General features: G+C 35.9%; 1 protein-coding gene and 1 non-coding gene across 2 annotated transcripts in view; both read left to right on the top strand.

Moving 5' to 3' along the window:
* The window catches only part of CCDC178 (coiled-coil domain containing 178), a 158028-nt gene that overhangs the window by 18203 nt on the left and 125772 nt on the right, over window positions 1-14053 (top strand). Inside the window, 7 exon segments of the mRNA XM_027675643.1 lie at window positions 3313-3322; window positions 5067-5220; window positions 9509-9604; window positions 9727-9798; window positions 9800-9864; window positions 10357-10379; window positions 11135-11199. Of these exon segments, the coding sequence (XP_027531444.1) occupies window positions 3313-3322; window positions 5067-5220; window positions 9509-9604; window positions 9727-9798; window positions 9800-9864; window positions 10357-10379; window positions 11135-11199 (485 nt within the window).
* On the top strand, window positions 13379-13449 carry TRNAG-CCC. Its single transcript has one exon. It is a non-coding gene; the product is annotated as a tRNA-Gly (tRNA).

The raw sequence follows: 14053 nt of genomic DNA on the forward strand, positions 1-14053 counted from the left end.
GTGCAGAAAAGGCCTTTAATCTGTGTAAATGCTGCTAACATTCCTGCATTATCAACACTGTTTCCAGCACAAACCCAAAACATAGCATCATACAAGCTACTATGAAGAAAATTAATTGTATCACAGCCAAAACCAGTATACTTATACACAGCCCATTGTAATTCCTGCATTCAGTCAGTGAAATACCTTTTGTAAGCTTGTCTACCATGAAGGCCAGTACCAAATCGTCAAATAACTGAGTAGCTGAGAGAGCTTAGGGTACTGTGAGTTACCCTTTTATTTGATGTACCAAATAGGAAGAATTGTTATACTATTTAACCTGTATGTCAACTGCATTTGTAATATATGGTGGAATAAAACAAGACACGCAGTAGAATTTGGGGGTGTCTTGGCCCCCTCCATGAATGGACCCACTCTCAGAGGGGCATAAAGAAGAGGTCATAGTGGCTGGAGACATTTTCTCTTGGTTTTAAATTTTCTTTTAAGTTCTTTCTTCAAGAAATAACTGTAATTACTAAATGTGATTGTTTTGCTTACCGTTTATGGTGCTCAATATGCCATAGTAAAGAGCTGCAGCTGATTAAAATGAGGGAGTTAGTTGTATCATTTCCAGTTTCTTTAGATTATAACATGTTGGCAACTATATTTCAAAAACTGATTAGTGTTCAGGAACTTGAAACACCTTTTTCAGTCCCACAGAAGGAGTACTTGCTGCCTGCCTCAGAATCTTGACAATTGGTAAGCCTTGAAACACAAAGTAACACTGACTTTTCCAAAACAGAGTCTTACAATGTATTTTGTGGTAACTATCAACATCAGGAAATCATTACTTTGGCTAATATGACTGCTCCTTTTGATGTCTGCTATCCAGGGAGATCTGTGCTTGACAACCAGAGCAGAATTGTTACTGACATATTCCTGAACAAAGGAAGGTTGTTTAGAAGCAATAATCCTGCTTCTTTAAGATGTCACATCACTGTGGATCTCTTTGTCATTGGCACTAAACAGCAGAACTAAAGAAGGATCATACCTCTTTCTGTAATATGTTCGTACTTTAATATGTGAGCAGGAGGCATCTTGGGTAACATGCATTTACTCAAATGATGTTGCTGCTGGAGAACTTCCAGTCTTGCACCCATAAGATGTCTATGCACTTGTAATACCATCCAAACTGGCTATGTCTCAGAAAGGATGAGTCAGTGTAGGATTAAAAATTGTATTTTTCTGTAAGAGGGATAGCTTAGCAATACTAGAGAACTAAGTGTGTCTCTCTGACTTGTTTCTTTTGTCACCATGTCTGAATTTTTCCTTTATTTTATTTTATTTTTTTTGATTCTAAGTTTTACAGTGAATTTCTTGGTTTTTATTGAGTTCAGGATAATTTTGGCATTAATATTATGCTAATTATGCTAATTATATTTTTTTAACCTCCAAGGTAGATTCACAGTCAATACATTTATTTTTAGTTACTAAAGCTTAACCTCTTAATTTCAGAGCTTAATTTTCATTCAGGAAAGAATATTAGTATATGAAAAATTAAAATTGTAGTCAGATATATAGCTAAATTGGAAGTATTTTATTATACGAACCCCGAAACCAGAATTTTGCATAACACTTGTCAAAGCTGAAGTGACTTCTGAAAATAATTCTCCAATTAATGTCACTATGTATGTCTAAACAAAAGAAGAGGTGTGTGAAATAATACATTTTTTATGTATATGAGCCTGTGAATACAAGCTTCACAACGTCTCCACAATGTTTGGAATTTTAATTATAGCTTAAATAGGTATATAGAGGTGATCTGATCAAATACTCATCATCTCCTCTGTGGATTCCAGCTGAGAGAAATCAGACAGCATGGACCTTGATTCAGTAACTTGTTAAGTTCATTGCAAACCTCATGTTGATTTTAATTATGGGAAAGATCAGGTACTAAGAAGTATTACCAAAAATGTTGTGTGATTTATTACTATATATTCAGATACTCAACGAGTCAGTTTAGTGTTTCACTGGCATATTCAATGTTCTATCAACTCATCTGAATTAGAAGATGCTGGCGAAAGTTGTTAGCAGTGGTTATAGTGACATTGCTGGAGGTGATTTTCTCATGTAATACTGAAATAAAAGTTGTTAAAAGTATACTTTCTTTTCTAATTTTTCTTTCCTTTTTTTTTTTTTTTAACCATTCCACCCTATACCTATGATTAAACTTTTTCCTTGTCAAATCGTGTTTACAGAGTGTGATCAACAGCTATGTGGTTTTGTCCTTTTGTAAGCAAATTGCTGTAGCTTGGGAGTCTAAGTCTTAAGATGTATGCAATGATAAATATTGCTGTGTATTATTAACCTTCTTCACTAGGCTATATTCTCCTCTACTTAGGACTTTGTTCATTCTTCCTTTCTTTTTTTTAAAGCAACTTTCATTATTTTCAATGTGCTTTCAGAAGACCTCTGTATTTTATGGCCTTTTCATGATGTCCTCTGATTTCTTTTCATTACTGTGATATAATTCTCTGAAATGGGTTGAAAGGTAATGCAAACACTATTCCAAATTAAGTCATGTCACTGACTTAAAGAAGAACATAGTCTCATTTTTTTTCTAATGTTTACATCCCATTTCTTACTTAATTTAACCTTTTTAGCTTCTTTAACTTCACTAAATATTGACTAGACCTTCTGCCTGTTTGTGGAAATATATACATGGTTTTCTTAATTTAGAACTTTAAAATGTACTTAATTTCTCTGATCTTTTACTTCTTTTTGAGTTTGGACACTAAATGGTATGTACTCTTTTGTTACCCATTTACTTAGTTTGCCTTGAAATTTTTCTTAAGTTTTTTAGTTTGGTTTGGCCTTGCCTATTGTAATCACATTATATGCAGAATTTTAGTTTAACTGCTTGTTGCCCTTTCACATAATTAGTAAATATATCAAAGCAACAGATATGGGACTGAGATACCATGCTGTTGACCTATTCTTTCAATGAAAATTGATCATTTAATCTTACTTCTGCATTTTTATTGATATTAGAATTTTTCATCTTGCCTTCTGACTATCTCACTTTTTAAAAGTTTTTTGTGCAAGATTTTGTTCAGTTCCCTGTAGAATTCTGTCACTGTGTCACAGCCGTCAGCTTGCTTAGCAGTTATAGGGCAATGTGGGCAGTTTTTCTGTTTTGTTTTGGTAGTCTTGGTGCAAATCAAGGCTCTAGAGATTGTTTCATGTGCAAGAAAGAAAGTGTGGTATTCTCCTGTAACAAGCCTTTGTTCTGAGGTGCATTAAAATTTCTTTGTTCTTTTGTTCTTTTGAAAGAAGTCATAGGGTAAGTAAAATACCCATGATAATGGCAATAGGTAAATAATACCAGAAATTAATCATCTATACTGACAGAAATATACCATATATATTTTCTGTTTCACCTAGTTGTGTGATTTCCTATTCATACCCCATGAAAGTGATGTAGACTGCACCTTGCAACTTATTTTGTGTGACTGTGAATTTAACTAAAAGTGCTAATGACAAGGATGTTTTTAGGAATACCAGCATTTTGGGCAAAAAGTAGAAAACTGTTCTTTCTATACCTTAGTGAAAAAAATTATTATTTTTTTCTTACTGTGTCTGTTATTTTTTTTTCCAGCTATTTGCTAGACTGGTAGTTAAAATCATGCTTGCATTACAGAGAAAGTAGACCTTTCAGCTGCCATCTGAGGAGGACTAGAATAACATGTGGTATCGATAGGTGTGAGAAAGACAGATATGTGGTGGCACAGACTTGAAAGACTGTTCTGCAGTTCATACTCTTTTCTTTATGTTCAGTGCCATCACTGAGAAAATGATGAAGATTGCACAAAACTGAAAATACTAAGGCTGTTGTACATCATATAGCACAGGCTGTTACTTTTACACATACACATTGTGGCTGATAGTGCTGTAATTTTTCATGAGAAAACTACAAATCAGAAAGTTGCTAAAAATATATTCTCTGACACTTCTCAAGGTAAGTTGTTACTTCACTAGATGAAACCTTGGAAGCAAGTTGAGGAAGAAGGTCTATAAAATAATCTTGTAGGAACGGCTCTTGAATTAGTGATGAAGCCTCTTTATTTTTGTTTTCTGTTTTCTGAACTGCATCTAAGTATGCAACACTTCTTCAGGATTTTTTGGGTTGCAATGCAATAGATGTCTGTAAAACTCAACTACTATTGGTCTTAGTTCTGCTGTGGTGGATTTATTCTGCCATTTAAGGCACACTTTTGTGTATGTTATTGACCAGGATAGTTCTCTGGGGAGCATGCAGGGAATTTTTTTTCTGCCTGCTGAAGCAATAATAAAAATAAGGCACAAACACCAGCAGCCATTTAAAAATTTTAACCTGATATCCCTCTATTTCTTTTGCCTTTTGCCAAATCAATTCCCATACACAGACATAACAAAAGGCCTTTTTTCAAACTATAATAAGGCCTAAATGTGTCACGTGGGAGTGCTTTCCTGAAGTTATTATTATCTTGTTCTGTAATTATGGCAAGTTTTACTTCTTACAATGCTGTTAAATCTGCTATTTAGAGTGAAAGTCCTTGTCCCCTCCTTTGACACTGCCTACAAGTTCCTTTTAACATGAAAAATTGATGTCAGTAAAAAATTTACCTCACAAATGACATTTGTCCACAAAATTACAGTGAAGTGGGTTGATTAAGTGAAGATGGTTCTGAAGTAGATACAGCCACTAGCAGAGTGTTGTCTCTTACTTTGTTTCGTAAACATGTGAGATATGAAACAAAGCCTTGTGTTTAGCTACACCAACACCTGCACAAAGATCCAATGTTGGCAGGCTGTTTAAGTGTAAGTGAACTGGTAGCATGAGTAGTTCTGATATCTGGCTGAAATTGCATGAACTTGCTGGGGTAAATATTTTGAAATTCTCTCATGCTTACCTGTTCAAGAAACATAGTAGAGAATCAAAATAAATCTTTACTAATTCAGATCTGATTTACATTTTCCTTTATGGAAAGGGACTACCTTGGAATATTTCCAAATAGATGGATTCACTTTGTGTGTATTTCTATTAGGAATGAGTTAAAGCATTCTGAATTTATTTGGACCGAATACTGTATGAAGTTAAAAGAAACAGAGGCGAAGATTATAAAGGATGAAAAACACCTTGAGGAGTTAGTGAAGCAAAAAGCAGAAATCCAGGAAGATGCAAAATGTTGGAACAGCAAAGTGAGTCTTGAATATTTATAAACAAGCAAGTAAATGAGTATCTTTTATTGAAAAGTACATGAATGCCTGAATATTTTGTATTTTTAAAGTTAAGGTCCTCTGTAAAAGTAAAAATACAAATATGGATTTAAAAATAAGAAGTAATAGATTCTATAGAACTCTCTTGTTCACTATTTTGTTTTAGTGTTATTTTTCAGCTTTAATTATTAAAAATATCATAAGCATCTTACATTCCTGTAAGTGGCTTGGATATTTTTAGTCATCGGATGCATATCTGCTTAATATTGCTTATCTTCTAAAATCATCTGGAAGAAAGTGTGCATTTAGTGGGACAGTGTAAATGTCCTCTGGAATTATCAGATTTTTTGACCTGAGATGGCATGTGATACACTTTTACAGCATGCATAGTGATACCCTATTTTACTTAAAATTCCTGTGTTTTCTGCTATATTAGTTTAGAATTCACTTTGCAATTTTGTACTTTGCAGTCTAAAATCCAGAGTTCCTCACACTGCCTGACTGATTTTCAGTTAATTGACAGCTCCATATGTGGAACCAATAGAAAATGCCTAGAACAGGACTTAGATGGCCACAACAAAACCTGTTTTTTTTTTCTGTATGTATGTATATGTAAACAAGTGTAAATAAAATATGAAAGCCTTTCTCTTCTATATGCCCAGTACCATTGTGGCTTGTGCATCTAGATAGCTATGTCTTGCCAAGGCTCCAGTGGAATCCAGAATACAGATGGAGGATTTCTGAGAAGCTGAATGTACCAAACAAGCCCAGATCTTAATAAAAAAAAAACAAAATACCAAGGCAATCCCCTTTCAAAAATAAAGATATGGTCATATTACAGCCACCAATGGGCATGTTCTTGTCATTTTTTTCCAGCTGTGTATTACAGTTTTCTTCCTGTTACTGATGCCAGCAATTGCTACCAACTGATATATAGAACACAACTACATTCAAATAGAACCAATACTTATTAGTAAACCTTTTTTTCCTTTTGTTTTTCTTTCTTCATATGTTTCCAGCTGAGTTAGATGATCTGATATATTTCAGCATATACTAACTGGGTATTAAGACCAACGCAAGAGAGAGACATGCACAACAGGGATAAGGCGGAGCATGAAACTGCTCCTTTAGGTGGCCACCTTAGTTTATGCTAAAAGGTGAACCACACTTAAATTTAGCATCAAGCTGATTTGCCATTGTCGATTTTCTTCAAAAACATAGTTAAACCAATGAACTGAGTAAACATTTATAAATAATAGTGATATTCAGAAAGCTCAAAGTGATTCTTCTGATCATCATAGAAAAGTTGCTGAAGTAATGGAGTTATTTTAGGAATCGGGAAAATATTGGGTTTATTTATTAGTCACTTTAGTGGGGTTTAAATTGGATCCAAATTACAACATGACCATTGTCACATACAGTAATAAGTTTGAAGACAGAATGAGTGGTGTGAACTAATATTTTTCAACATTTTTTTCCTTGCTCTTCTTTCTTGTTTTAATTCATGCTGTTTTTTAAATTTTATATATATATTTTAAATTTTATATATATAGTAGTGTTTCAACTTTTGATACTGTAAGGACAACTCTGAGTTTTCTTTTTATCATGTTACTCAGATTTACATTACAAAAGATATCTGTATGCATTAAATCTATTTTCTGTATCTACATGGGCTTTGCTTTTCAAAGATTAGAAGAAACCCTTATAAAATGGATCTCATACTTAACTATTAATCCTTTATTCTTTTGTCTTCATTAATTACCTGCACAGTGTGACAGTGTTTCAAGTCATTCCTGTCAAAATGTTTGCTCTAAAAACATTGGAAGAGTGAAAAACATTTCTGAATAATGTTTTTCCTATGTACTAGCAATTTAAAAACTGGGACATTTTGCTCATACTTAATCAGTTGTGGCTTTCTCCTCTGTAGATGTAGCTAGTTTCTCCTTGTCTTTCTCACACTTCCCCTGAAGTGTATTTTGAATCAGAATCATAGAATGGTTTGGGTTGGAAGGGACCTTAAGATTCATCTAGGTCCAACCCCTTGCCTTTGGCAGGGACACCTTTCACTAGTCCAGGTTGCTCAAAGCCCCATCCAACCTGGCCTTGGGCACTGCCAGGGTTGGAGCATTATATTTCTTAGAGTATTTTGCATATTGAGAGCCTTAATAATTTGCTTTTTTATCTCCTTTTTCTAGACTAGTAAAGGTGCTTTGTTGCAGTTTTTTCTCACAGATCATGTTTTATAATCCCTAACCATTCAGGTTAGGACTTTCAATCCCCAACCAGTTAGGAAGGTACAGCCATACAAGGACAGTTGGCAGAATCCTGGAGGAGTCCAACAGAGCTGTGACATTCTGGTCAAGATAACAAGACAAAGCCTGTACTGTTTCCCTCCTTAGCTGATGGGACTTAATCACAAATATTCCTATGTAAATCTGTTCTTCATCGTATGCTTTAGGTAACAGTAGGAAACTCTATAACATTTAAAGTACTTGTGTACCAGTTCTGGACTGATCCTTCCACATGTACTCTCTAAGACCGTTACCAACCTTCATATTGCTAGACTGAACAAAATATTTGCTGTCTGAGCATATTCCAGTTAGACTCTTATCACTGCGTGAGTGTTGTCATGGTTTGAGATTGGCCCCCCCTCGAGAGAGGGGGACTCAGAGGTGATTGGGTGCCAGGGCAGTGTTCCCTGAAGAGCCAATTACCACTCATGTTGTTCGCTTCTGCTCAAAAATCATATATACACAACCCACTGGAAACTGTTGGCAAGAGTTCTGCTGTTGGTGTCTGCTGCGTGTAGGTGTGGAAAGCCAGGGGGTGGCTGGGCTCCCTCTCTCCCCTCCGGGGGGGGAGAGGGGAGCCCTGCGACCCCCCAGCTCTGCCTAGCCCAGAGCAGAGTTAGAGGCAGCATTTTGAGTGTGTGCAGTGAGGGAAGAGACTCACAGCCACCTGAACCTGACTTGAGGTAAGAGAAGAGAGCCAGGCTTTTGCAGCCAAACCTCTTCCCCCTCCTTTTCTACAGCTAAGCTGTGGAGGGGGGCTTTCTGTCCCTCCACTGTAAGTGGAGGAGAGGCTCAGCATTGAAGCTGAGCCAAGTGGACGGGCCGTGGAGGTAGGCCCGGCGCTCTGGAGAAAGAGTCCCAAGCGAAATTGGAGATGGACCCCACCCAGAGAGAGAGAGAGAGAGAGAGAGAGAGAGAGAGAGAGGGGAACCCGGAGGATGTCTCTGCCACGCAGGACAACCGAAAACCTGAAGAGAAATCCACATGCCAGGACGTGGACACTTGATAAGCAGAACCACACTGCAGCAGCCTACGAACCAAGGTATGAGAGGGAGAGAAATCACACAGCAGCAGGAGAGCAAGGACTCAGAGCTATCTTCTTGGACTTTGTGAGGAAGAAAGGACTTCAACAAACAACTAGAACTTGGTGAGGGGCCAGGACACTCCCACAGAGGGACTGGTTACTTTCCAGCCTTGAAAAGATTCTTTCCTGGACTAAACTTAAAGGAGGGGTTTGAAAGGACTGATTGATAGAGATGTAATATATATATAGTTGTCTTTAGCTTGTATAGTATTTATTTGTGTAAATAAATGTATATACTTCCCCTTCCCCTATAGAAGCCTCTGGCCTGAAAGTTTCTCTTTGGTGTTGGCATAAATTGTGGGAGGGGGTGGAGAAGCCTGAAAATTGGATTTTTTAGATTTCTAATGTAGCTCAAACTGCCACAGTGTGAATTGCATAGGTAAGTTTTGCAAGGATAGCAATGTTGTTTCAACCTCTGCAGAGGAAAGAGAGGTGAGGGAAGCAAAGTTCATTAGCCTGAATGTAAGCAACTATGCCTTTATCTATCTAAAGTCACTTTAGATGGTTTCCTTATCTTGTAGATGGTTCCTGCCCTACCATCCTCATTTTTCCTTAAGCTACAGTGATTGATCCAGAGTAGTTGTGGATTCTTCATCCCTGGCTGTGTTCAAGGCCAGACTCGATGGGGCCCTGAGAAATCTGGTCTAGTGGAAGGTGTTCCTTCCTGTGGCAGAGGTGGTTAGAACTAGGTGATCTTTAAGGTCCCTTCCAACCCAAATCATTCTGTGATAGTATGAATCTCTGCAGGATTCTATGAAGTAAGAAAGATATTGAGATATTAAGGAAAACTTTGGGCTGAGAGAAACTTAAGGTATTCTACTTCTTTATACCACATAAGTCATGTATGAATTAGCAGGCTGTGAGTGTGTACTTTTAATTACAAAATATTTTCTAGATAGAATATGTGGATAGTAAAATAGCAGCCCAAGGAGATGAGAGTGTAAAAATATTGGATGCTATTTCTAAGATTATAAAAACTGTGGAAGAATTAGTAGTTTTTTTATTGTTTTTATATAAATGAGGTAAAAATGCTTGCATACTTGAATCTTCTGTGCTGACCTGAAATAATTTCAACTTATGATAAAGGTGTCTTAAAGTTTTAATGTTCATTAGAAATCCACCAAGGAAAGTGATCTACTGAATATAAAGCAAAAGATTCTGAATAATAATGAAGCACTGGAGAGTTTTGAAATGTAAACATTAAGAACTTGAGAGAGAAATTGAAGAGTTTTTGAAAAAAATCATAAATAGGTAATGCCTGCAAGATAAATTTAGGAAGCAAGCTTTATTTTTTCACTGCAAACATACCTATAAAAGTGAACCTTAATTTTATTTTAAGTCTGTCTGTAATATTATATTTCATTAATTTCAAATTGCTCCAGGCTGAAATTTTTCTGATCCAACTTTTCTGATTTTTACTTTAAAAAAAATAGCTAAAATTATGCAAAAGACAAAATACATACAATGAGGAAGATTCTGAAATTCTTTTTTTGTTAACAGAAACCTCAGTCCCAAAACCATTTTGGTAAAAGCTTTTATGATTTGTTTTCATATATGATATTTATTAATATAAACTCTGAAATACTGTTTTTCTCTATTTTTTTGAATTCTTGTAAGATACTATGCACACATATTTTGTAACTCTTCATTTTATTGATTCCAAATAGCTACACTTTAAATTATACTGTACATAATATTCTCAGTGCATTTGTAATATAACTGAAAAAACCTCCCATTTTTTAGTTTCTTCTGCCTTTGGACACTAGGTATATGCTGGTTTTATGTAGCTGACAGGTTATCTTCTTTATCCTCCCAGAAACTTTGGTTTTTATTGTCTGGTTTCAGTAAAGTAATCTGAAAAGTTCTTTAAGATAAATAGTTCTTACAAGTTTTGTAGGAATTGTTGATGGAATCGAATAAATTCATCTTGTCAGCATGAAAGCATTCCTTACTAGATCCCAAAAATGCAATACAAGAAATGTTGGAAAAGGGAGGGGATAAAAAGATGAGAGAAAGGAGGAGCTAGGTCCATACTTCTTATTAATGATCCAAGTCAGAGCTCACACCTTAACATACCAAAGTAAATCAATGATGGGACACAAATGGATAATAAACCAGGCTTCATTAGTTCTGATGTTGATGGAGCTACTTAAGGGATTATTAGAACATTTTAAAATTAGTGATGGAGCTTTCTAAATTTTTAATTTCATTGATATCTTTCTTGAAGGATAAAATTTGTATTTCATCATACCTGGGAGAGAGCTCTTACCCATTTTGAAAGAGGAAATCCAGATTTGTAAGAACATATACAGACAAGAGTGGAGAATCGGGATTGAAAGGGGAGTTCTTGGAAAACAGATTTGAGAAACGTTATTACTTGACAGCATCTTGTGCACTAAAACTTTACAGGAATCCTAGAAAGACTGGGCACATTCACAAGAGAAATCCTTAGAGCATTATCTATTTCATACATAATTAGTATTGTGAGTATACCCTGATTATTGTCCTTCTACATGTTCAGGAAATCAAGAAATGCATGTGAAAGTTCAGATTCAAGACACAGAGAATGGTTATGACAAGTTCCCGGTAATGAAGGATTCTAGGAGCTAAATCTATTTATATCTTCAAAGGATGATCTAAAGCCATCCTTTGAAGAGGAAATATCTTTTCAGACTACCATTTAGTCTAGTCTGAGGAAATAATGAGTTTAGGCTGAACACAGAATTCAATTCAGAATTATTATCTTTTAAATCTTGCTTTAGTGGAAAAACAGGATTCTTAGTTAGGCAGATACAATCCCATATTTCTATTTATTGTTTTCTTATGATAATTTAAGTTTACTCTTGGAAGGATTTTCTGGAATGCTATTTTATGGGATCCTTACACTCTCTCAATTCTACTTTCAAGACCACTGACTTAGGATGTAACATATTAAATCTTAAAGGAGAAAGCAATTGCTAACCCCTCCTAAAAGTTAGAAGTTGTGTTTATTCCTCTTACGTGTTACCGACAGGACAAATGAAGAGGGTTGTTTGTAGGTCTTTTTATTTGAAAGTTGCCTTTTATATTTTTGGAGTTCTTGACTGAATTAGAAGTGTTTTAACCAAAGACTATAATAAATATAGTAGAGGAATCAACACGCTGCCTCATGTTAGTCTAAGAATTTGAGTACTTGTTTTGATTAACTGTATCCTAACAGAGCTCTGACAGGTTACTTCAACATGACTCAAAAAGAGTGACTGTCCACTTCCTACAAAGCTGCAAAATAGAGAATTGTCTTCTAATTGTCTAACTTTTCTGCTAGAAAGGTTGGCAGTGTATCTTTCCTTGCATACTTGCATTTAGAACATGCAATTCATATAGGAAATGCATCTTGTGCTCACCTGAGATTCCAGAGGCATGTGCAGTTTAAATAGTCCCATTTCCTGTCCTGTGCTTTTTCTTCATGTGAGAGAGAGTGAGAGAGAGAGATCTACATTTTCTGAAATGGATATCATATTTTCTCAGTATGTTTTATAAGTCTGTTGAAGGGGGTCTGTTTTTACATTCAGAAGATTACTTCAAATTATGGTGACCGCATTGATGAGGAAATCATCACCACACACTGACGTTGAGTGCTGTGTAGAAGCATCAAGAAATAGGGTTGCCTTTGGGAAAATGGTCATGAATTCATTTTTTTCAAAAAGTATTCCAAGACTGATTTTAGAAGGATCTAAAATACAAAGTTTATGCAAATTTGAGTGGGGAAAAAAAAATCCAGTTACTAGAATACTCTGGGATTTGTTGTCCCTATGAACATTCTCTCCCTATCTGTGTTACCTTTCCTTCATATTACGTTAAACATCTTGAATGAGAGAAGCTAGGGAAAACCAGTGCATTTGACCTGATATTAACCTGTTTCCCATGAAGACTGTGTATATCTTAGTGATACTGTTAGATCAGAAAATCTCGGATCTGCATGCTATGCACAGTTGCTAAATGTATGAAAGCTTACAAAAAGAAAAAAAAAACACTTAGTATGCTTCTCATATGGGGACAGAGTTCCTGAGTAAGCTGCAGAAGCTGTGATAAAAGTTTCGACACCTGTACATAGAGTGTACACATTGCACCAAAGAACTCCTTTCAGCTGCAGTCCACTTGCTTTTCTGCTTGGAATATTTATGTTCCTCTTGCATCCTTGCTTGAAGTGTTTTGACTTCTAGAGTCATGGGTAGCCTTGTGTGCATCAAAACAATTTTGCTGCATGTGAAAGGTATAGGAAATCAGAATGGAACAGTTATTGTTTGGTTCCTTTCATTTCTTTACAGCTTCAGCACACATCTGCTTACTCTGCACTGTTCAGCTGAAATACTATCTTGGCTTTGGTGTTTTGAAATTTAAGTCTTTTTATAACCAGAGACATTTTGGAAGGAGTCTCTGAAGCCATTTAATCATTGCCTTCCCCAAAAGATTGGCTCTACTTATACACATTTTAAGAAACAAAGAGATGACATTTTTAGGGTTTTCCATATTGGCTGTTTCAAAACTTCCCTGGGCAAGGTGAATAGTTAATTGTCCAGTGACCTTTTGTCAGTATTTTAGGATATGCATTATGTTCTTCAGGTAATTTATTTCTGGCAGACAATTCTTTTTTCTCCATAGTCCTTGTTTTGACCTGCCTCTGAGGCAGGGTAACTGAGGTTCTTGTTAATAGATCCACTGGGGTAAATTAGAGTGAAATGACACTGAATGACTTCTCATTTGATTATCTGGCGACTGTAGGGAAGCACCAGTGGTGTAGTGGTATCATGCAAGATTCCCATTCTTGCGACCTGGGTTCGATTCCCGGCTGGTGCATGGAAAACCCTCAGCTCCCACCCTTTGCAGTGCCTATACCTGTTAGATGTAGTTCATCAAGATGCATAAAGGCAATGTGTTTTGTTCACTTCCTTTGTGCTTTTTGTAACTTGAATTTTGGGAAGGGTAGTTAAGTTACTGTGGGCTTGCACTCTCTTACAGGTATTTCAAGGACTATTTAAAGTGAAAGAATGTGTATTTAGGAACCAGCATTTCACATGCACTGAAAGTGAAATGTGCAGTGTGTGTGTGTGTGTGTGTGTGCGCGCGCATGTATGCTTAGTCCTTGATCAGTTAGAAATCTCCGGGTTTTGTAAGGAAAATTATGCTTCCTTTCTTTAACTAAGCTAGTGACAGCTTGTATTAAAGCAGCTGATCTTTGACAAAAATATTTTGGTCACTAATTCAGCAAAGTAAATGTGTGAAAAGTGCTAATCTGTTGTGGGTTTGTAGACTAAGTATCAGAAATAATGTTGTATATCCTGTGAAGGTCCTCACAATACCATTTAGGTTTATAATTCTGATTCATTAGATAGTCAGTTGTAGTAACAGTTTATTACTCAGTAATCCCATTCTTCTTCAAAGAAACTGTTTGATATATTGA

This window comes from Neopelma chrysocephalum, unplaced genomic scaffold, assembly GCF_003984885.1.
Source record: "Neopelma chrysocephalum unplaced genomic scaffold, ASM398488v2 Primary Assembly neopelma1_22, whole genome shotgun sequence".
NCBI classification, from domain to species: domain Eukaryota; kingdom Metazoa; phylum Chordata; class Aves; order Passeriformes; family Pipridae; genus Neopelma; species Neopelma chrysocephalum.